The sequence below is a fragment of the Salminus brasiliensis genome, chromosome 7 (assembly GCF_030463535.1).
Source record: "Salminus brasiliensis chromosome 7, fSalBra1.hap2, whole genome shotgun sequence".
NCBI classification, from domain to species: domain Eukaryota; kingdom Metazoa; phylum Chordata; class Actinopteri; order Characiformes; family Bryconidae; genus Salminus; species Salminus brasiliensis.
In genome coordinates, this window is record NC_132884.1 from 37,586,386 (window position 1) to 37,610,452 (window position 24,067).

The following is a 24,067-nucleotide window of genomic DNA, read 5'->3' on the forward strand; positions in this document are numbered from 1 at the left end:
TGATCATTATAGTAGTTGCTGTTGTTTTGTTTGCTATAGATTCTCTTTTACACACTGATCTGGATAAAGTATATTTTATATATTTACAGGCAAGAAAATCTGATCTATTTATTACAGCTGCTGTGTGTGTGCAAGTAAAACATTGCTGTCATGCCAAAAAAGTTTGTTTTTCTGAAATGACATTTTTAAAGGACAAGGAAATATATACATATATATAGAAAAAGGGAAAAACAAATAATTATATCTATATATATATATACATATAATATTTTGTTTTTCCCTTTTTCCTTTTTTCTCCTAATTTGCTACTGCCAATTAATCCACCCGTACATAACAGAGAGTGGCACTAACAATGCTACACTATGCTGACACTAGGAGGGTAAGGATTTTACACGTCTCCTCCAATTCACAAGAAGCCAACCACCACCTCTTTTTGAACTGCCCCCAACAGCCGACAGCCGTCATGCTTGGAGGAAAGTGCCGGTTCCCCACCTAACAGATACCTGTGCCAGCCAACATTGCTTTAAGAGCGATGAGGGGAAAGAGCGCAGCCAATTGCGCTCTCTTGGACTCCGGCTGCTGATGGCAAAGCAACATGGCTCGGGATTAGGACTTAAACCACAGGCCATAGTGGGAGCGCATTACACTGCTGAGCCACCCTGAGCCCCTTAAGTCAATGTAGGATTGTATTTGAAGTCATTTCAGAGCATTTCTATTGGTCCATTCTTCAAGTGAATGGGACACTTGGTAAAGAACAACTTCCAGATTCAAATGCTTTTAGAAAAGGAGATGCAAGGTTGACATATTAAGTGTGTATGGTTAAATTGGTGCTTCTTATGATTAGTAAATTAATCATTTTTCTTGCATTTTTTATCCTACCCCGAGGACCTCTTACTCATGTTGTGTACCAAAGCCAGTCATTATTCATTATGAAGTGACAGTACTCCAACTGCTCCTAATCACTTACAATTAAACAGACTGCTGTGCTTCCAAAGCTGATGCATGTAAATGACCTCAAATGATTAATTAACAAATTACTGAATTATTTTCAAATGGCCCGTATCGCAACATTAGCTTTTATATATGATTTGAGTCTCTTCACAAACACAAAGAAAGAAAAAAACGGTGAAGACAACCCGGCATCCCATGATATCGGCCCTTTAATGAAACCTTGTTGAAAAAAGAAAAAGGGAGGTGATCATTAACTAACAGATAAACTTTCCATGGCTATATATAGAAAAGATCAGATTACTAGACAGGGAACAGAATGTTCAGTTTATTATGAAGCACATAATAAGTACAAAAACAGAAAGACAGAAAACAGAAAGACTCATAATGTGCAATATAGTAATAATAATAATAATAAAAAACAAAGTCTTTCATGACTTCAAAAGTGAAAAATACTCATGGAAGTTGTGACTGAAGTGAGTTAATAAATGAACCGACTGTTAGAAAACATTCAGCACACAAAAAATAATGGTGCTTCTTATGGTTCCTAAAGCTAGGTCATAGAACAGCCATAAAGAACCATGTTTGTAATGTGTACATGTGAAGAACCTTTAAATTGGTAAAGAACCTGTACATTAACAGTTTTTTTTAGACCTTTAAAAGGTCTAAAAGGTTTAAAAGACCTTTATATCCTCACACATCACTACCACAAACCTAGTTCTCATGAAACCAAAAGTGTAAAATCATCTGCGGCATCAACCAAAGAACCATCTGGCACATTTATTAATGTATTAATTAATTATTTTTAAAGACAATAATGGTGGTAATGATCTAGTAATACTAGCAGATATTTATTCTAATATGAAACGTTGAAGACTTTGCGTTTGATGTTTAGATTTGATAGTCCATGATGCAGCTCAAACAGTCCGTTTCTGCTGAGAGATTCACGTTCACACTGACTGGCACACTCATACCAAAACCCAAGAGCTTTATCTCTTCTTCTTGCTCTCCTTTTTTGGTTTCTGTCGCATCTGCTGTATCGGTGCCTTTGGCTTTTTGCTCTGTTCAGAACCTTTGGTGTCAGCTGGCTCTGCAGTCTCTTCCTGTAACAACAAAAGAAGTATTGATTAGATACAAATCAGATTAAGAATCTGTGAGAAGAGTCAAAACCAGCCACTGCTATAGTCACATCACACTTACATAACTGTGAAGGGGAGTGAAAATCGGGTGTGGCTAGCCCTACCATATTAGATATGGATGATATATAGACCAATTAAGTCAATATTATTCGATTTCATCCAAGTATATTTAAATATCTGTTCATTTAGGATCACTTTGAGACGACATATCTATGTCAATAATAGCTTTTGATGTTCAACAGCCTTCTCAGTCGTTTTAGAATATACACCTACAGCTTAACTGATGCCAGATTCTTCGTCTTCCCATAAGGTGTGGAAATGTGAACATGCAGGACAAACTAATTATTTTACACAGTGTTTTGGGGAACGATACAGATATCAGACTGTCTTTCAGTAAAATCAGTCGATCGCCAATACTGATCGAGGGCAGGGCAGGATGCCACATGTACCTTTTCACAATCATACAGGGCTTCTGTAATGTAATGTACTTTACTTTTTGGAATCAACCACATTTAGTTAAAACACTGTGGAAGACCGAACCCCAGCTGAGTGAGAGAGACTAGTAATTTCCCATGCTGAACTGCACTTCCACAGATGGAAACCCAGCCGAAAAGGGCTGCTTATCTAGGGCTAAAAACTCAATCACTTTGGACGTGACTCCTTCAGCTTTCCAACTGTTGCTGCTTTGTGCGCTTAGTGGTGTTTGCTGGCTCTGCTGGGTTCAGATACTTAATGGCTCAGTGAGGTAATAGAGAAATAACATCTCAGACTGATGGAGTAGATCCAGCACAGGGAGATTAGTACAACACAGGTTTTAATGAGCTGCTGAAGCTCATTAGAGAAAACTGCAGCGTCCTGCGACAGAGGAACTGCTGTAATCCAGAACTCGCTAATATGACATGACTGGCTCTCAGGATCAGCTGATTAGAGAAATATGGGCCGATCGCAGGTTTTGGATAAAACAAAACCCATCGATTGTTCCATCTCTACTTTTTTTCTGCTACCAGGTGGGAGCCAGCCATGTCATTTCACTGCTGCGTTCCCTTCACTGGCTTCTTGTAGCTGCTGCCTGCATCAGATTCAAAACCATTACGCTGGCCTACAAAGCCAAGAACGGACCAGCCAGCCCCTCCGTACTTGATGGCAATGGTCAAAAGCCGATCCGCACCAAGAGCCCTTCGAGCTTCAAGTGCGGCTCGGCTCGACCCGCCATCCTTTAAGATCCACGGAAGACAAGCGTCCAGGCTTTTCTCTGTCCTGCACCGAAGTGGTGGAGCGAACTCGCCCTGGGTGTCTGAACGGCCGGGTTGCTCGCTGTCTTCAAACGCAGACTGAAGACCCACCTCTTCAGAGAGTACTAAGGTGAATAGCAGAGTGGTCTCCTTACTGACTTGTGTTTAGCAGAGTCTAAACTTAGAGGATCTTTAAATTGTTAGTCTATTCTAACTAGCTGAGGTTTTTCTTGGGTAAATATTAAAGCACTTTCGTAAGTCGCTCTGGATAAGAGCGTTTGCCAAATGCCTTAAATGTAAATGTTAAAATTATTACAATTATTACTTGTAACGTACACCTCATTCAGACCACACGAAGCTAGGGGCGCACCGATACACTCCGATATAGACAAGACTGATATTCAAGATATGTTGAGCAAAATTGGAAAGAAAGAAAAATGCTGACTAGCCAGGTTATATAATCTACTAATGAGAGGAGAGCAGGGAGGAGTGTGGTGCAAATGTCTGTGTATTTATCAAATGACTGCCCCAGTAATAATTATTAGATACAATAATTATTAGAATACATTAGTGCAGTACTGTGCAAAAGTACAGTCTTTATAGACCAGCATTCTTCATTCAGGATTTCAAGTTAAAACCAGACATTAAGTAAAAGTTACTTGTTTTTTTCAGTATCTTTTAAGTGTCTTTTCCACAACTCCAAAGCTCTTAGTCTTAAAAGCCTGCTTCTCACCATCCCAAATACATTCAATGATGCTGATGTCTGGGGTGTTCTTATGTTTTTACCCCAGTAGGTAATTTCTTTATCAGCTGCACATCCTTTCAGACCCAAAACACTGAGCTGAGTCTTCTTGCAATGGAAGGACAGACACAAGCACCGGTGCATGTTTCAGATCTAATGGGTGGAGAGGGGGGCTTAGGTTTGTCCTCGCTCGTATGAGCTGAAGGATAAAAAAGCTTGTAGGGCTGTGTATCTGTAGGGGGTAGATTTGGGGGTATTTTAGGTGCACACCTTGCATGGGTAGAGCATCCGCTCTCAGCGGTTAGAGCCCCGGGATATTGATAACAGGTTGTGGGTTCGATTCCCGGGCTTGGCAAGCTGCCACTGTTGGGCCCTTGAGCAAGGCCCTTTACCCTCTCTGCTCCCCAGGCGCTGGAGTTGGCTGCCCACCGCTCTGGGTGTGTGTGTGTGTGTGTGTGTGTGTGTGTGTGTATACTCACTGCCCCTAGTTCACTAGTGTGTGTGTGTGTGTGTGTGTGTGTGTGTGTGTGTGTGCGCGTGTGTGTGTGTTCACTACCACAGATGGGTTAAATGCGGAGGACACATTTCGCTGTACAGTGACAAATACGTGCACCTTTACCTTTTGGGTCTTAGGAGTCCCACCTTCTCTGAATCTTTTTTTTAATCTTTAAAACTAGTTTTTCTCTCCTCATTTTCCTTTGATGTTCCATTCTGCAAGTGGATTCTTAGATCCAATCTTTTTAGATCCAAGATTAAAAAAAAGATTCAGAGAAGGTGGGACTCCTAAGACCCAAAAGGGAAAGGTGCACGTATTTGTCACTGTACAGCGAAATGTGTCCTCCGCATTTAACCCATCTGTGGTAGTGAACACACACACACACACACACACACGCGCACGCGCACACACACACACTAGTGAACTAGGGGCAGTGAGTACACACACACACTCCCAGAGCGGTGGGCAGCCAACTCCAGCGCCTGGGGAGCAGAGAGGGTAAAGGGCCTTGCTCAAGGGCCCAACAGTGGCAGCTTGCCGAGCCCGGGAATCGAACCCACAACCTGTTATCGATATCCCGGCGCTCTAACCGCTGAGAGCGGCTGCTCTACCCATGCAAGGTGTGCACCTAAAATACCCCAAAATCTACCCCCTACAGATACACAGCCCTACAAGCTGAAAATGGAATAACAGAATGTGCGAATTACTGGGAAATTACACAAATAAAGGCTCGTCTTTGCTTTTTGCACAGTACTGCACATGCAGGCCAGCATTAGGGCCTGGGAAATCACCTCGTAACCAAACCTGTGTGCCTAATTATACTGGTAATGAGGATTCACCAGCCCCTTTACAGCCTAACCCCAGCAGCTGTTTTCACACCCTAGTCTAAACAGGTCCAGGTTCTTATTCAGCTCCACATTTGGGTCAGAACTTAATTCAGTCATAAGATGAAATTGAGCCCAACACTGCTGAACAGGGAGCACCTTTAAGCCTCTCTATAAGCCCCTGCTGACAGTACCTGCTCATGGCTCTTGGAGGTGGGTAGAATAATGGCTAAAATGCAGACAAGCTGGAAAATTGCCCCAAGAAAGAGGCCATAACGCAGGAGACCCTCAAATAAGGTGGGCTCGGGAACTTCAGGCGGGGAGAGATCCAGGTCTCCTGACATGATGTCTCTCTGCAGGGACAGAAATGATGGAGACAGCAGTGTTAATAAGACGGGACAGACTTCAGAGGACAGTAGTGAGCCAGGCCAGGCCAGGCCAGGCCAGGCTAGGCTAAGCTCGTCAGCTATAAGGACCAGTGTAGGCAAGACACACAAGCCGTTGTTTACATGAACACAAACGTCGTATTACTCACATTTGAACGCAGTAAGCTCCTGCCCAGACAGTCCTGTATCACCTTAATGTCGATATTTGTAGTCTTTGGCTGATTTCCTACTCGGACATGTCCTTTGTTTCCCTCTCGCTCTGTAGTTCAGCGGGGGTCCCACACTGACACCTACCGGCGAGGAGCGGAACCGGGTCCCCACGCCAAACCCCGCAGCAGCTGCCACGTCAAGTTTATGGATTTTCACTGAAATAAATCAAATTATTTTTTTAGATATTATTTTTTAAATGCTTAAATTAGTCCCTAGTGGTTATATTTCATTGTAAATTAGTTATGCTAAAACTATAAACTAATAAATATGCCACTAAGAATAATACCTTAGATAAATCAAATTTATAATGTAAATATATTCCCATATACAAGGGGATTGTATTGGAAGGGATGATATTGCTTTTTAATATGATCCCCACATCCTATAACAGGAAATCATTTTTAGAATAAGCTTAAAATCAACTTTGCACTGTTCAAAAGTCTATATCTGTTATACATATATACCCAGTGTGTGTGTGTGTGTGTGTGTGTATATATATATATATATATATATATATATATATATATATATATATATATATATATATATATATATATAAACACACACCCACACACATGTTGAGTCATCTGAGTTCCCCATTTAAAGTTGCTTTAACCCGCACTGAGTTGTATTTGTCGTCTTGGTTCTTAAGTTGTTTAAGAATATATATATATATATATATATATATATATATATATATATATATATATATATATATATATATATAGGAATAATACCTTAAATGAATCAAATTTATAATGTAAATATATTCCCATATACAAGGGGATTGTATTGGAAGGGATGATATTGCTTTTTAATATGATCCCCACATCCTATAACAGGAAATCATTTTTAGAATAAGCTTAAAATCAACTTTGCACTGTTCAAAAGTCTATATCTGTTATACATATATACCCAGTGTGTGTGTGTGTGTGTGTGTGTGTGTGTGTATATATATATATACACACACACACCCACACACATGTTGAATCATCTGAGATCCGAGTTCCCCATTTAAAGTTGCTTTGTGTATTATTTTCCTTTTCTGAACCAGAAAGCTGTTCATGTTGGCCCCACATATGGATGCACACCAGGGTCAGTGATGCAGCCACTAGAGGTTAAGCTTGGGAGACTAGGGTGGACTGTAACGATGGGGCCCATGTAAGTATGTACAAACCCACTCAGAGCCTATTCCCACCTGGAACCCACCTAGCCCATGTTCCACGCATGCAAGTCCCCAACATCAACAGTGTCCAAATGTTTATGGACACCCATTTTAATGAATGCATTCAGCTTTTTTGCACAAATTTCTGACACAGATGTGCAAATGCACACACACACAGCTTGTCTAGTCACTGTAGAGAAGTAGTGCCAATAGAATAGGACTCTCTGAAACAGATAATCATGAACCTATAGGCACCATGCTGCTTAATTAAAGATGTGGGCTAGAGGGCTTTATAGAGGGCTTAAAGACCCCCAGCATCAAGCTGTGGAGCAGCGGAACTGTGTTCTCTGCAAAGATTGTTGGTTCTCCATCCAATACATTTTGGCCTGAGTTGGGGAGTTGATGATAAGGTGGGGTGGTGATCATCATCCAACATCCTGACCTCATTAGGTCACTCGCTGCTGAATGCATCAATCAAATCCTCACAGCAATGCTCATTCAAAATCTAGTAGAATGCCTTCTTCCCTGGACAGTAGAGTCAGTTACTCCAACCACTCTTGTTTAATACTCTTGAGTTCAGACGAAACAATGAATGAGCAGGTGTCCCAATACTTTTGTCTCTGTATAGCATAGTCTATTAAAGTTTAGTTACCAATTCTAAAAAAGAGATATTGACCTGCCTCTGTTTTAATCAGCTTCCTCAGGTGCTGCTAATTATTCTGCTGTTGAGTAATACTGATAATTACCCACTTGGCAGAGTCATTACTGCGACATAGTCAGTAACTCAGACACTGGGCTATGCGAAACTCCCCGGCACTGTGGAAAACTAACCCAACAGATGACCCCACAGGCTCAACCCTGGACTTGCAGCCCTGTAGTTTTTACAGTGCTCCTCACATTGCTCGGGAACATTGCTAACAGCCGCAGCAGAAACTGGGAATTCACGATCAGCTTGAGGCTGTTTATCCAGAAAAGTACATTGCCTGCCGCTCTGATTGGACACGGTGGCTATCTGGGAGCATCAAATAATGACTGTGACATATTTGTAAATTGGCCCAGAAAGTTATGGTAATAAACTCTACGAGAGATTCAGAGCAATATACATCCCTAGCAACAAGAAACAGATGAATGAATGACCTCACAGAAATGATGTCATGGTAAACATTAGGATGGGGATGTTTATGCTTATCAGACATAACTGTCCTTACCTGGGACAGAAATCAAAGCTAATGGGGAACATTGTCCTTTATAGGTTAAAAACCCCAGTTACACCTGAGCACTTCATGTAAGATTGTCGGCGTCTCCGGTTAGTCAGGCTGAAATCTGATTGCTGTGTGGGACAGAATATGCAGAAATCCGCTCAGCCTCTTCCTATGCTGTGCTAAAGGTGGTTGCTGTCTTTAAAAATTCAGAATTTTGTCATTTTACTATTGTCCTCCATGATTGTCTTCTTCACAGGCACGGATCACATGCAAAGTGACATACTGTTGAATGGATCTTATAGAGACAGTTGTGTTTACACTGCTATAACATGAGGCTCAAATGTGTCTCAGACCTCCTCCTGAAGTGGTTCGAGTGATGGGATTAGGATCTGGTCTTTGGTGCGTTCACTCTTTCAGCATGTTTATGTGGCTTGACCTTATCCAGATATGATCCTGATACTCAAGACGAATAAAGTGACCAGATGTGTTTTATTTCAAGTAAAAATATTATAAATATTAAATATATAACTATATAAATATATAAATATTTAAAAAATAAGACATTAAAATATTAAAATATTAAATATATAAATATTTAAATATACTGTATTTTCTGCTTTTCTGAGCTCTTGATGTGAGACTGATAGGATTAACTATTGTTAGCTTGATAGCTTAGTTGTTTTACTAGAGGGTCACTGGTTTAATGACATTACTGAACAATTATTGACATTACTGACTATTTAATGATCATTGTCAATTTCAAGCTCAAAATTAAGTTTGTTTAAAGATATGTGTGTAATAATAATAAATATGTACACCGATCAGCCATAACATTAGTACCAGGTAAAGTGAAAAACATTGATTATCTTCATCTACAGTGGCTAGGATCTATCTGTCAGGGGTTCTGAGATCTACATATTAGGCAGCAAGTGAGCAGTTCGTTTTTGGAGGTTTTTGGAGTTAACAGCAGGCAGTGGTTCAAGAAAGGACAACTTGGGGTAATGGGCACCTAAGGTTCATGGATGTGATCCATGAAGGCCCCACCTCAACACAACTTACAGGACTTAAAGGATCTGCTGCTGATATCTTGGTGCCAGATACCACAGGATGCCTTCAGAGGTCTTGAGAAGTCCATGCCTTGAAGATCTCTTGTGGTGGCACAAGGCAGACCTACTCAGTATTAGGCTAAAATTATCATTTAATAATCTTATAATGTATTTAGTGCTAATCTTATAGCTGATCAGTGTAGTAGTTGACTACAATAGTTAATGCCTGTTAGCATTATATCACTCTACTCTTCTTTTCATGTTCAGTAGAAGATCATCTCATCTCCAGAGGGTGGAACAAACATGCCAGAATTTGCACGGCAAATTGAGAAGAATCATAAATATTAATAGAGATTTGATTTTAAACAATTTGTCATTACTGAGCACAGTTTCTGTTCTTCCAGACTACTAAATAATAGTAGACTCTCTGGAGCAGATAACCATGAACCTACTGGCACCATGCTGCCTAATACCAGGTGTGGCCTAAAGAGGTATAAAGCACTCCAGCATTGGGCTGTGGAGCAGTGGAAGAACTGTGTTCTCTGGAGTGATGGATGGTGCTCCATCCAATACTTTTGGGATGAGTTGGAAAGTTGGGTATAAGGTGGGATGGTGATCATCCAACATCCTGACCTCACTAACACTTGTTGATGCAATCAAATCCTCATAGCAATGCTCCAAAATCTAGTAGAAAGCGTTCTTCTCTGGACAGTAGAGACAGTTACTCCAACAAAAGCAGGATAAACTTTTTAAATACCCTTGATTTTAGAAGAAACAATGAATAAGCAGGTGTCCCAATACTTGTGTCCTACTTGCCTCTGACTAGTTTGTCAGATTTATGAACTGCTTCTCAAAGACATTATATGTCCAATAGTTTGTGGACACCTGCTCGTCCAACCAACATCTCTTCTAAAATCAAGGAGTTTTAATAATAAGTTGTATCTAATTTGCAGCAGAAACAGCCTCTACTGTGTGAGGATTTGATTGCGATCAGCCTCAAGAGCATTAATGAAGTCAGGTTCTGATGCTGGATGATTAGCTTTGGCTCGCATAAGCCACTTCAACTCATTTCAAAAGTTTTGGATGATCACCCCAGCGAATGCAGTTCCACACCTCCAATGCTGGTGGCCTTAATACCCCTTTAGTTGTTTCTCGGCCTTGGCCATGACTCAAGACTCAAGTGTGAGTGTCCCATTCTTCCATCAGTGCTTTTCTTCAGGCTAGGCAAAATGGTTCTTTATAGTACTGAGGAAGGGTTCTCTGACTAACTTTGTTTGTTGGGTTGTCAGGGTTCTACAGTATATATAACCGTAGTCTTCACTAAAGGACCCTTAAAGAACCCTTTGTAAGAGTGTACAGTACAGTATACCGGCAGTGTGTGCACTACCAAATGCCGGTACCAGCAATGGGTGTAGCCGAATCCATTGATTAAAAAAGGGTGTCTGAAAACTTTTGGACACAGTGAATGTGGAATATATTGTATCACTGAGAATTACCTTTTCATGTAGGTGCTGTACAATCGTTTATTACTCTTACTAATCTTTATTACTTAGGCTTAAAGGCCTTACATTAAAGGGCCCATTTCAGACATGTCGACATTTTCCATGTATTTGATTTCATCAAAATTAATGTTTACACAACCATTTTCCAATGGTGACAAAGTTGTGTCACCAAGTGGGCACCAAAATGTTTGCTGGGTTATTGGTTAAATTGACCCCCTTAGTGTTGGAGGCACTGCTGGTGAATGGTGGTAGTTCACATAAATGGGGATTGTGTAATTGGCTTTTACAATTGGGTATAAATATATTTAAATGTATTATTAAATCAATATATTTAATTATTTAAATACATTTAAATAATTAAATATATTATTTTATATTATTATATTAAAGATAAATTATTAAAAAAAACTTTACAAATTTATTTCAAAAGAAAAAACACACTTTTGTCTGACATGGGCTCTAACAGAAATAAAGCATGATTTAAAAAAATATATATAAAAATAATATAAATAAAGCAGAGCACTGCACACAAAGATATTTAAAAGGCCTTTATTTCATATGATTTGCTAGTCGGTAACCAATGGATGAATCTGCATGTAGCCTTTTTTCAGTGGTTGGTATCTCTTGACATTTTTGACATTTATGGTTTACAGGATGACAATAAGCTACAATAAGCTACAGGAGTAGCAAAGGCTTATTTTCCAGTGGCAAATGTGTTCCTCTGTAAGAGAAGGTAAAGCATGCCAAAGCATCCACAAAAGGAATCACTGATACAGGTACCTCTACACGAGACAAAAAAGGGGGGGAGGGCGAGCAGTTCTTTGGGGAAAAAAAGTCTTTACTTGGTGCCACGGTGAAGATGAGCGCGGGGAAGTGTGTTAGGTTCATGTTAGTAAGCAGCAGTGTCGGCAGTATTGCATCGGCAAAAGGTCTCTGCGATTGACATGGTTCTGACAGGTGGTGGAATCAAATGTCTGAAACTGGGGAATGGGGCCAGTCGCTGGCATCCACAGTGTCCCAGGGAAGACTGGGATTTTGTTGTCTGCTTGGCAGGGGAGCAAAGAGCCCCTGCAGCTTTTTCAATCATGGTCACAGAAGAAGAAACATGAAGACATTTCTTTTGATTCTGCGTTGGTCCTATTGCAACGTAGGCTCACGACACACACAGAAGCAGTCCTAAGCAGCGGCATTAAAAAGTCCAAGGCAGCTCGAAAAGAACTGAAAAATGCACACGGCACATTAGAGCAACCGTACCAGAGACCAAACGCTTGGGTCGTGACCTCAGACTGCAGAAAACAAGACGTTCAGGGTGAAGAAGACCACACAAAAAGACATTGCGATGTAGACCTACACCTTGGCTTCGCATACTTTCTTTGATGCCTGAACAGCTGGCTAGTCTTGCTAGGTTGGACGAGCTTCACGGAAAGTTTAGCTTGTAGGACAATTTTGCTTTGTTTTGGTCAAAATTTCAAACATTATTATTCACTGTTATTTGATGTATTTTTCGTCCTGTAACTGCACTAACCATAGCTTGGTGGATGCCATTTAATTGCGCTAAACTAACGTTAGCATGGTGGATGTGGAGTAATTCAGTAGCTAGATGATGTGGAACTCAGCTAACGTTAGCTTAGTGCATTAGCTTAGTAGCTATAGTGTAACAAGCTAATGTTATTTTGATGGATGTGGAGTAATTAAGGCAATGTGTAACTAAGATGTCGCTCATCAGAACTTGTGCTAACGTTAGCACGCAGATGTGGAGTAATTGAGTTGATCTAGTTTAACTGAGCAAATGTTAGCTTAGTGGCTAGCTAATGTGAATGTAGAGTAATTCAGTTGATGCGATGTAACTGAGCTAACGTTAGCTAGTGCTAACATCGTCATTGTGGATATAGAGTATATCCAAAGTCTTCGGTAACTCAGCTGATCTGTAACCAAGCTAATGTTAGCATGGCGGATGTTGTGTAACAGAGCTAATGTTAACATGGCGAATGTTGTGTAACAGAGCTAATGTTAACATGGCGAATGTTGTGTAACAGAGCTGATGTTAGCATGGCGAATGTTGTGTAACAGAGCTAATGTTAACATGGCGAATGTTGTGTAACAGAGCTGATGTTAACATGGCGAATGTTGTGTAACAGAGCTGATGTTAACATGGCGGATGTTGTGTAACAGAGCTGATGTTAACATGGCGGATGTTGTGTAACAGAGCTGATGTTAGCATGGCGAATGTTGTGTAACAGAGCTGATGTTAGCATGGCGAATGTTGTGTAACAGAGCTAATGTTAACATGGCGAATGTTGTGTAACAGAGCTGATGTTAACATGGTGGATGTTGTGTAACAGAGCTGATGTTAGCATGGCGAATGTTGTGTAACAGAGCTAATGTTAACATGGCGGATGTTGTGTAACAGAGCTGATGTTAGCATGGCGGATGTGGAATAATTCTGTAGCTAGATGATGTGGAACTCAGCTAACGTTAGCTTAGTGCATTAGCTTATTAGCTATAGTGTAACAAGCTAATGTTATTTTGATGGATGTGGAGTAATTTAGGCGATGTGTAACTAAGACTAACCTAGCAAATGTTAGCTTAGTGGCTAGCTAACGTGAATGTAGAGTAATTCAGTTGATGCGATGTAACTGAGCTAACGTTAGCTAGTGCTAACATCGTCATTGTGGATATAGAGTATATCCAAACTCTTCGGTAACTCAGCTGATCTGTAACCGAGCTAATGTTAACATGGCGAATGTTGTGTAACAGAGCTAATGTTAACATGGCGAATGTTGTGTAACAGAGCTGATGTTAACATGGCGAATGTTGTGTAACAGAGCTGATGTTAGCATGGCGAATGTTGTGTAACAGAGCTGATGTTAGCATGGCGAATGTTGTGTAACAGAGCTAATGTTAACATGGCGAATGTTGTGTAACAGAGCTGATGTTAACATGGTGGATGTTGTGTAACAGAGCTGATGTTAGCATGGCGGATGTTGTGTAACAGAGCTGATGTTAGCATGGCGGATGTTGTGTAACAGAGCTGATGTTAGCATGGTGGATGTTGTGTAACAGAGCTGATGTTAATATGGTGGATGTTGTGTAACAGAGCTGATGTTAACATGGCGGATGTTGTGTAACAGAGCTGATGTTAACATGGCGGATGTGGAATAATTCAGTAGCTAGATGATGTGGAACTCACCTAACGTTAGCTTAGTGCATTAGCTTATTAGCTATAGTGTAACAAGCTAATGTTATTTTGATGGATGTGGAGTAATTTAGGCGATGTGTAACTAAGACTAACCTAGCAAATGTTAGCTTAGTGGCTAGCTAACGTGAATGTAGAGTAATTCAGTTGATGCGATGTAACTGAGCTAACGTTAGCTAGTGCTAACATCGTCATTGTGGATATAGAGTATATCCAAACTCTTCGGTAACTCTTCGGTAAGCTGATCTGTAACCGAGCTAATGTTAACATGGCGAATGTTGTGTAACAGAGCTGATGTTAGCATGGCGGATGTTGTGTAACAGAGCTGATGTTAGCATGGCGGATGTTGTGTAACAGAGCTGATGTTAGCATGGTGGATGTTGTGTAACAGAGCTGATGTTAGCATGGCGGATGTTGTGTAACAGAGCTGATGTTAGCATGGCGGATGTTGTGTAACAGAGCTGATGTTAGCATGGTGGATGTTGTGTAACAGAGCTGATGTTAACATGGTGGATGTTGTGTAACAGAGCTGAGGTTAGCATGGCGGATGTTGTGTAACAGAGCTGATGTTAGCATGGTGGATGTTGTGTAACAGAGCTGATGTTAGCATGGCGGATGTTGTGTAACAGAGCTGATGTTAGCATGGCGGATGTTGTGTAACAGAGCTGATGTTAGCATGGTGGATGTTGTGTAACAGAGCTGATGTTAGCATGGCGGATGTTGTGTAACAGAGCTGATGTTAGCATGGTGGATGTTGTGTAACAGAGCTGATGTTAGCATGGCGGATGTTGTGTAACAGAGCTGATGTTAGCATGGCGGATGTTGTGTAACAGAGCTGATGTTAGCATGGTGGATGTGGGTGGATGTTCGTTATCATCTTGTTGCCTTGCTAGCGTAGCATGTTAATCGTAAAACATTGCCCTGCATAAATCGACAATAACCAAACACTGCGGTTCAATAATTGTAGCATTTCACAAAACTAGTGTCTAATTTTTGCTAATCCGTATAGCTTGATCAACCTATCAACAGCTGGCCATTCCAAAGGCATCACCCACAGAGTCTTTATACTAACTCCATATAAAAAACAATAAGATCATATTAACAGTAGGCTAATCACAGCATTGTTCCCATATAACACACATTAAACTGCCCTCGTATCTTGAAACATTAAAAAAAAGGCCCACACATAAAGGTACAACACTGATGAATGTATACTCTAATTCAAATCAATTCATTCGATTAGCAATGGAAAACAAAGGATCACAACATTAGATAACAGGCTTTGAAGACGACATTCTTGTTTTTAATCATTTATAATGATACATATTCCTCATATTCTTTTAGACAGGTGGTACATCATCTATTAGCCATCTGGCCAACCATCCAAGAAAAAAAAAAAAAAACCTTATGAGTTTTCTGCTTCGTTTTTATGCCCACACACATCCAAACACACACAGAAATACACTCACGCGCAGGCATACATTGACGTAGACACACATTGCATAATAAAATCATGCCACTGTTACCTGTGGGTCACTAGATTTGTAATAAACTACTAATCTTATTTTTTTTGTTGCAAGCATTATACTGATTAATGAGGAAAGCTAAACCAATTACTTTCTGATTACACTGATGGAAACGTGAAGGTAGCTTAGCACTAGTGCACTTAATACTCTCTCGCCAGCAATGTGTGTGTGTGTGTGTGTGTGGAAATGGAGTCCTGTCTCTTGTTGAACAGAGCCGGGTGCCCCCAAAGCATCTTAGCACAAAGACGACTTTTTAAGTGGTCGAGCGAGCATCAGACTGAACACTCTCTCTACCAGTTCAGACAGTCTTAAGACTAGGAAGCTTTTGGCGAAACCAGGGGTCTGGGGGGGCTGAGGCCTGAGCCCACCCTGTTCATTTACAGAACTAAAACATTACTCTGCCTTTCAACAGACAGCTTTTTTACACTGAACATTGTCTGTTGTTCACGTCCTTTATGAAAAGGAAGTACGTATGCAGTTTCTTTTTAATCTCTAGCAGCCACTGAGGTGCAGATTTTGTAAGGATTGTGGAAAAGAGCCTCACATATGGCTTCTGACCAAGGGTTTCTTACTCTGTAGCAGACGTAAGAGACCCAGAACTGACAAATAATATCACTAGGCTTGAGCAAATACAAAAGAACACACATTAACAAGTGAATACAGCCTGAACAATAAAAAACACATTCAGAACATGGATAAGGAGACAGATGGGAAGGATACACTTTATTTGAAGGCCGCCTTCATATGGACTTCCTAAGATGTTCATAAGCACTGAATAACTCATTTATAAAGCAACACTTGAGAACTTATGACCAGCTTGTGCTATTCACTGCAATCCTTTAATGAATTGTAAATATCATTGTACTGACATAAGGACCCTAACAATATACTGACATAAGGGCCTTGTTTGAGTTATAACACAGTTATGACTGGCAGAGGTCTAAGCATGATTAGCATTTCCCTTGGATTTAAGTCTCTAACACACTTTAACCCCACTAGAAATATACAGAACTGATATATGGCGTTCATATCTGGGCCTCTGCCTTGAAAGTTCTATTGTCACTTGGGAATGAAGCTTCATAACAGTGTTATAACTGAAACAAATGTCCATGACATCTGTCTTAAGGCCCTTATGTCAATGCAATGTCATATACGTCATTGAACACACTGCAGCTCATAAGAACATTGCAATTACCTTCATAAGATGTTCATAAGCACTGAATAATTCATTTATACAGCAACACTTGTGGACTTATTAACAGCTTGTGCTATTAACTGCAAGACTTTTAATGAATTGTAAATATCATTGTACTGACATAAGGACATAAGGACCCTAACAATATACTGACATAAGGGCCTTGTTTGAGTTATTACACAGTTATGACTGGCAGAGGTCTAAGCATGACTAGCATTTCCCTTGGATTTAAGTCTCTAACACACTTTAACAGAACTGATATATGGTGTTCATGAAAGTGCGATTGCAACTTAGGAATGAAGCTTCATAACAGTGTTATAACCGGAACAAATGTTCATGACATCTGTATTAGGGCCCTTTATGTCAACACAATGTCATATACGTCACTGAACACACTGCAGCTCATAAGAACATTGCAATTACCTTCATAATATGTTCATAAGCACTCAAGTATTGCTTTATTATAAGTTGTTAAATGCTTATGGATGTGTTATGAAGTCCCTATGAAGGAAGCCTTCAACTACAGTGTTACAACACAAATAAAAAACACAACCACAAACAAGTGCTCTGATTGAGTACTGAGCTCGCAGTAGCACTCCTCAGATTCTGGCAAAAAAGGTAACCTGAACAACTCTATTATTATAGCTCTAAATTTACATTCAGTCCTACACCCGTTCTGGGATTTTAATAAAATGTGCAGTCTGTGCATTTTTCCCTCTACATTTTATTATCAAAATGACAAGTGCCACACACACACACAATATAATTCTGCTCTATCTTCAGAACATGCTTCTATGTACATCAAGGTCGTAGGTACATGCTGTATTAACAAAGTTGATCAATGCATATGTACAGAGCACAGTTAGAGGGGTATGAGGAAAGAAGTGCACACCAATGGACTGGATTAAATGCTGCCTATCGCCTTATTGTTTTGTCCTTCTGGCGTAAGCCAATGGGGAGGGGACAATGAGCATCTCATCTCCCCGACCTGTGTGAACTGTGTCCCTCAGTGTTCAACCTCCGTTGTTACTTTGGCATTTCAAAAAGAGAGACTGGGTGGTGTTGAATGGGTTCGAATGAACGCAGGTACATTTGCTTCAAACAAGGCAGTGAACTAACCAGAGGTATTAAAATGCAGGAGTGATACAGCAACGGGATGCAAAATGTGGAAAATGGATTAGAAGCTTCCAAAGAGTTCACCCCTAAACCAACAGACGGCAACTGGCTGGTTCTCACAAAGCGTCCTCGGCCAATTTCTCTATAGTGTTAATGGGGGTCTGTTGAAATGGGTAGTGTTCTGAATGTGAGCGATATCAGTGTCCATGTTTGGCTATGATTATGTGATATAATAAACAGTAATCTACTCTCTCTCTCTTTTTTTTTAATAACTATGCATATGTATGACTCTGATAAATAAATAAATAAATAAATAGTCTACAGGACTTAATTACAATGTAAGAGTAATGCAACATCATACTGGAGCTCATTATTATCATAACTCATTAGCTCAAAGCAGTGTATAAACACAGAGCTGTAAATTGCTCCCCAAATTACAGCCCTGAATCTCTGTCTAGCTCAGCATCTCATGAACAGAATCAACTCTCAGATGTGTCTAAAAGCTCAAGTCTGAAGGTTCAAGTCAAATCCAGCAACCCAAAAGGATTTCATATACTGTGTAAACAATTCATCATCTTACAGTAACATTTTCAGTAGCTTAACCTGGGAAATGTGTGATACATATATATATATATATATAAATATATAAACATAAGTGAAAATGTGAAGATAAGTGGTTGCCCATTAGAAACAGGCTATTTGAACACCATTTAACTCAACAGACAACAGACTATTGGGAATGATGTGGCATAAAAGTGTTAAGTATAACAACCACTTACCACTTTTTGTGAGAGAAATTATTTAATAACTTAATAAATATTCATTCAGGCACTCTGAGCCAGCTCACAGAGCCAGTATGAGTGGCCGCTAAGCCACAAAACTAGGCTACGTTTCACCTTTCAACGTTGAACTTAATACGAGGACTGAAAAACAGCTGATTACGGTTGGATTAATGCTGAAAAATGTGAATATGAAAAATGAAATGTCATATGTCTCTATTTCTAATATCTGGCTGACGCCTTTCCTGTGCCATTCAAACAGATGAATGTCTTCAGGTAGTCCCATTTTAATTACTTACTTACTTACACATTGCAGCTGCCCTCATTAATAATTGATTCACATGCAATAGTACTAATTTTTAATTTAGTTTATCACGTTGATGTAAATGATGTAAATAGAGGTGAACATGTCATGGCTACTGTCTGTGTTATGTAGGCCATATGCCTCCATCAGGTGCAGAGATCCCTCTACTGCTAGAGCACAGGTCCAATCTGAAAAACAGCCCGGTCTTCTCCAACCCTCCAACTCTCCATGCTTCTACTCATGTACATTTACACTACATGGTGAAAAGGGATATATGGACACATGGAGTTTTCACATTCAGCAATGATGTTTACTTTTTCAAGTAGATTATTCTGGATACTCAGTGATTATCTGGTGTAGATGTGAAGGAGCTCAGGGTTCATGCAGTGGTGGCCGGGGTGGATGGTTCGGGAGGGGGGAGCGGTTAGTTGGTTAGTCGAGTTGTAGGGAGGTGGAATTACTTCTTGGCGAAAAGACCAGCCAGCGTGGCGTCTATGTCCTCTTCCTCTTTGAGGGTGTGCCATTGGGCAATGGGGCGTCGAGGGTTGGCCAGCATGTCAGACCAGTGCTTCAGCTCCGTGCCTGAAGCCTTGCTTCCGATAAAGATCTTCCCAATGGCGTCGTTCTTACCGATCTTGTCGTAGTCAAAGACGGTGACCACCACAAGGATTTTCTAGGTTATGAAACAAAGGCAGTGTTAAAATGCTTCAAGATTGCTTGCTTTGAAGTACATTACCACTCAACCTTCATAACATACAGGGTGACAAAACTGTCAAGCAAAAACCTAGGATCTCCATTTTTGACATTGACATTGAGATTGACTGACCTTCATTTCTTAGTATTGCAAATAATGATGTACTGTTATTTTTCCTTACTTAGTTGAGTGGTTCTTGTCATAATATTGATTAGAACATTACTCAATAGGGCTATTCACTGTATACCAACTCTACCTCTTCGGAACACAACTGATGGTCTCAAACACATTAAGAGGGCAAGAAATTTAAGTGATTAACTCTCGACCAGACACTGATGGTAACTGAAAGCCATTTCAGGTGACTACCTCATAAAGCTGACTAGTATTCATCTACAATGCAGAACTGTATGGTATATATATATATATATATATATATATATATATATATATATATATATATATATATATACACATATATATATATATATACACTTAGTACCTCCAGTATTCAGTAATTATTATTATTATTAACATAAGAAGTCAAATTTGGGAGTCATTTCTTCCTTTCTTTGGTCTGAATAGAAATAATAAACCTCTGAAGTTAGTGATGTGTCCTGTCACAAAGCAATGCAGATGCTGTCAGCAACAAAACAGAATGGAATAAAAAACAAAAAATCTAAGTGAAGTACTAAAATTTAACATTTTGCAAAAATCAATTTCATCAGTATTCTGTTAAGTGTACTTAAAGACCTGTATCTGAGTAGATGTAAGAAGAATTCACTAAACCAAATTCAAACCCATTTAATCAGTGAGGACCCCCGGACCACCTTTTTTTAGATTCTACCGTAACCCCAGCCGTCTTCCAGCTACCATTAGGAATCCACAGATCAATAGCACTTGGTCGCCTGGCACAAACTGTATGTGTTGGGAGTTGAAAGGAACAGAAGAAAAACACAGACAGGCCTCAGCCTGCCAATATTTCTGGACTCTTGCTTTTCATGCTTTTTATACTGTAGCATACCTGCATCTGCTCCAATGGGATCTCAAAGCTGAAGGACTCGTTGTAGTATGGGTTCAGCGTGTTCTTCTTCACTGTGGTCTTTTTCTTCTTCAGACGCTTGCCATTCTGAAGCAACTGGATCTTCACATATGGATCTGCGCAATTTTGAAAGTGTGTCAAAGTACAGCACATTTTCTTGTCTCCTCCACTATAAGAAAAAGTGAACCAATTCAGAAGAGATTTAGCTAGAGTTTTACTTCGAGATACAGTTTCACCTTCGAGTAGACAGTAATTAAAAATGAATGAATGTGTAATCAGAACACTGGATCTCCCCAAAACCTCCCAGATTTGATTACTGATTGCATTTTAATGAGGTAATCAGGACCAGTAATCTGTAACAGAAATGTGCTTTGAAAGTGAGCTGATTGGGTAGGCCCTGTCCAACAGGGAGAGAAGCCTGGTGATCAATCAGTGTCAGTCTGAGCTTTCAGTTAGAACTGATGTTCTTGATTCCCTAACATCTCTTAGCTCAGGGTCAGTCCTACGTCTCAGTCCAGCTCATTCTGCTCACCAGACAGTCCGCCCACATCCATCTTCTTCAGATTCTTGGCCTCCAGGATGCAGACGGTCAGCTTCCCGGCAGTGGGGACATATCGAAGTGAGATGCAGATGTCACCAAGCTTCTCCGGCTACAGAGACAGGGCAGAAGAGGAGATTCACCACACAGCCTGAAGACTGACCGATGGTGACTGTGATCCATCGCATAGTGGCTCGATTTAGATTTAGAAGATTATTTATATAGACTGTTGGATGATACTACAAAGTAGCCACTTTTGCTTCTCTTAAGAGCTACTGGATTTCCCAAACATCAGAGGAATGAGTTCCCCATAATAGACCAATTTTGTCAGTGAGACAAATCAATAACCTTATTAGGTTGAAAGAACCAGAACACAATACAAAGGTTTCATTAGGTTGAAAGGCAATTACAGGTTTTGCTTAGAACTGCATGTTTAAGCCAAGACAAGTCAAGTTATATATGATATTTGATAGAATTTCTAGTGAAATGTCTATGAATTATGACAAAGAAGGTCAAACTATTCACCTCTTCTTTCTCTGCACTTTCCAGATCTTTCCACTCTTCAATGGGCTGCCCCAGGTCCACTGTGTTCATGGGCAGCTTAACCTCACCAATGATGTCATGCTTGGAGAAGCGATCGTAGTCGTACACCGACATGATCAGAGTCTTCCCTCCCAGCTCCTGGTAGGGGATCTAAAGGAGAAACCAGCAAGGAAAAGCAAAAAGCGCTAAAAATAACTTTACACTGATGAGCCAAATCATTATGACCACTCCCAAATGATGAACAACATAAGTTGTGAATAACTGCACAACTTTGCCCGACAACCAAATCATTAGACTGGATCAAAGCGTCTTTAAAACGGCGAGGCTTGCACCTAAGTGCTCCCACCTAGCAGCTAGCTGCTAACACAAACTTGCGTTGAGTGACGGGTTCCCAAGGCTTATCAGTGCATAAGGCCGACAAAGGCTATCCTGTCTGGGCTGAAGCAGCGGAGGGGCTAATATGGCAGAAATCACAGAAATGTTTCATGACGATTATGAGAGGGATGTCACACCAAACAGTGCAGCGCCCCCTGCTGAGTACAGGGCTGCATTGCCACTGCCCATTCTAACCCCTGTCTATCACTCAAAGACAATGGACATTGGATATATGCCTATATATGCCTCTGTGATGTTCAACTGACATTCAACTGAATTTAGCTGAATGTCTCTTGACATTCATTGAAGTTGAATGTAGTAAATGACTGTCTATTGAATGTAACCCTACACCTAACGCTAACCTAAACATTACCCTTGAATCAACCTTCAATCCTAACCCTAACCTTAAACCAACCCTAAATTGAGTTAGGTTTAGAGTTAGATTTAAGGTTTAGGTTAAGGTTAGGGTTAGGATTTAGGGTTGATTTAAGGGTAAGGTGAGGGTTAGGATTAGGGTAAGGTTTAGACTTTAGGGTTAGAATTTAGGGTTGATTCAAAGTTAGGGTTAAGGTTAGGATTTAGGATTTATTTAAGGGCAAGGTAAGGTTAGGATTAGGGTAAGGATGTAGGGTTGATTTAAGGGTAAGGTGAGGATTAGGATTAAGGTTAAGGTTAGGATTTAGGGTTGATTTAAGGGTAAGGTTAGGGTTAGGATTAAGGTTAAGGTTAGGATTTAGGGTTGATTTAAGGGAAAGGTGAGGATTAGGATTAAGGTTAAGGTTAGGATTTAGGGTTGATTTAAGGGTAAGGTTAGGGTTAGGATTAAGGTTAAGGTTAGGATTTAGGGTTGATTTAAGGGTAAGGTTAGGGTTAGGATTAGAGTTAGGTTAAAGTTAGGGTTAGGGTTGATTTAAGGGTAAGATTAGGATTAGGGTAAGGATTTAGGTTTAATTAAAGGTTAGGGTTAAGGTTAGGATTTAGGGTTGATTTAGGGCAAGGTTAGGGTTAGGATTAGAATTTAGGGTCGATTTAAGGTTAAGGTTAGGATTAGGGTTAGGATTTAGAGTTGATTTAAGGGTAAAGTAAGGGTTAGGACTTAGGGTCGAGACAATGAGACAAATCAAGAACCTTATTAGGTTGAAAGAACCAGAACACAATACAAAGGTTTCATTAGGTTGAAAGGCAATTACAGGTTTTGCTTAGAACTGCATGTTTAAGCCAAGACAAGTCAAGTTATATATGATATATTTGATAGAATTTCTAGTGAAATTTCTATGAATTATGACAAAGAAGGTCAAACCTCTTCTTTCTCTGCACTTTCCAGATCCAAATTTTAATAAGATCTTACATATTGCACATTATGTTCATAAAACAATGACCTACTTGCAGCATATTCTCCCCCAATACTCCCCACAAACGCTCAACATGGTGAAACATCAGCTGTGATCATAAGCTGTGACTACCCTGGGATCATTAGCAAAAGAACATCAAAGAAAATGAGTATGCCGTGTTTTGCTGGCAGGTATTAAATGAAGTCAATTACTGTGTTTTCCCCCGAAACAGCATGCACACTAGACGTCCTCGCTTTCCTCCCTTGCTTGGTCCCTGTCTATCTTTCATTCACGGACGCAGTGGCGAGATGTGGCCGTCCTATTTTAAAATGTACAGCTGGCCTTCCTCACTGTAAGACAGATTGCTTTAGAAGATGGGGAATTGGTCCTGTCCTAGATCACTTCTCTTGCAGCAAGACGGCGAGTTCAAGCGAGCTATGGCTGGATGGCTGACCACCAGAGGCCCTTCAGCTCCTTGTAGAGCTTATTAGCAACTGCAGGAAACCAAAGCAGGCATTAAGCCTGAAATGCTAGCAGTG

At 40.2% G+C, this 24,067-nt stretch overlaps 3 protein-coding genes across 5 annotated transcripts in view; all 3 read right to left on the minus strand.

The window, feature by feature from the left end:
* The window catches only part of pltp (phospholipid transfer protein), a 255,466-nt gene that overhangs the window by 121,050 nt on the left and 110,349 nt on the right, over positions 1-24,067 (minus strand). The window lies entirely within an intron of this gene.
* manbal (mannosidase beta like) lies at positions 1,253-6,055 on the minus strand. Its single transcript, XM_072683166.1, has 3 exons — positions 5,917-6,055; positions 5,576-5,734; positions 1,253-2,051 (listed from the first exon to the last, which is right to left on the minus strand). The coding sequence occupies exons 2-3, from the start codon at positions 5,723-5,725 to the stop codon at positions 1,938-1,940; spliced, it is 264 nt and encodes an 87-aa protein (XP_072539267.1). The 5' UTR covers positions 5,726-5,734; positions 5,917-6,055; the 3' UTR covers positions 1,253-1,937.
* The window catches only part of syt2b (synaptotagmin IIb), a 75,613-nt gene continuing 62,988 nt past the window's right edge, over positions 11,443-24,067 (minus strand). For all 3 annotated transcript variants that reach the window (XM_072684828.1, XM_072684826.1, XM_072684827.1), the window contains exons 6-9: positions 21,805-21,972; positions 21,274-21,391; positions 20,724-20,857; positions 11,443-19,681 (exon numbers count right to left, since the gene is read on the minus strand). In XM_072684828.1, the coding sequence (XP_072540929.1) occupies positions 19,466-19,681; positions 20,724-20,857; positions 21,274-21,391; positions 21,805-21,972 (636 nt within the window). In that variant the 3' untranslated portion in view covers positions 11,443-19,465. The remainder of the gene's footprint in view (positions 19,682-20,723; positions 20,858-21,273; positions 21,392-21,804; positions 21,973-24,067) is intronic.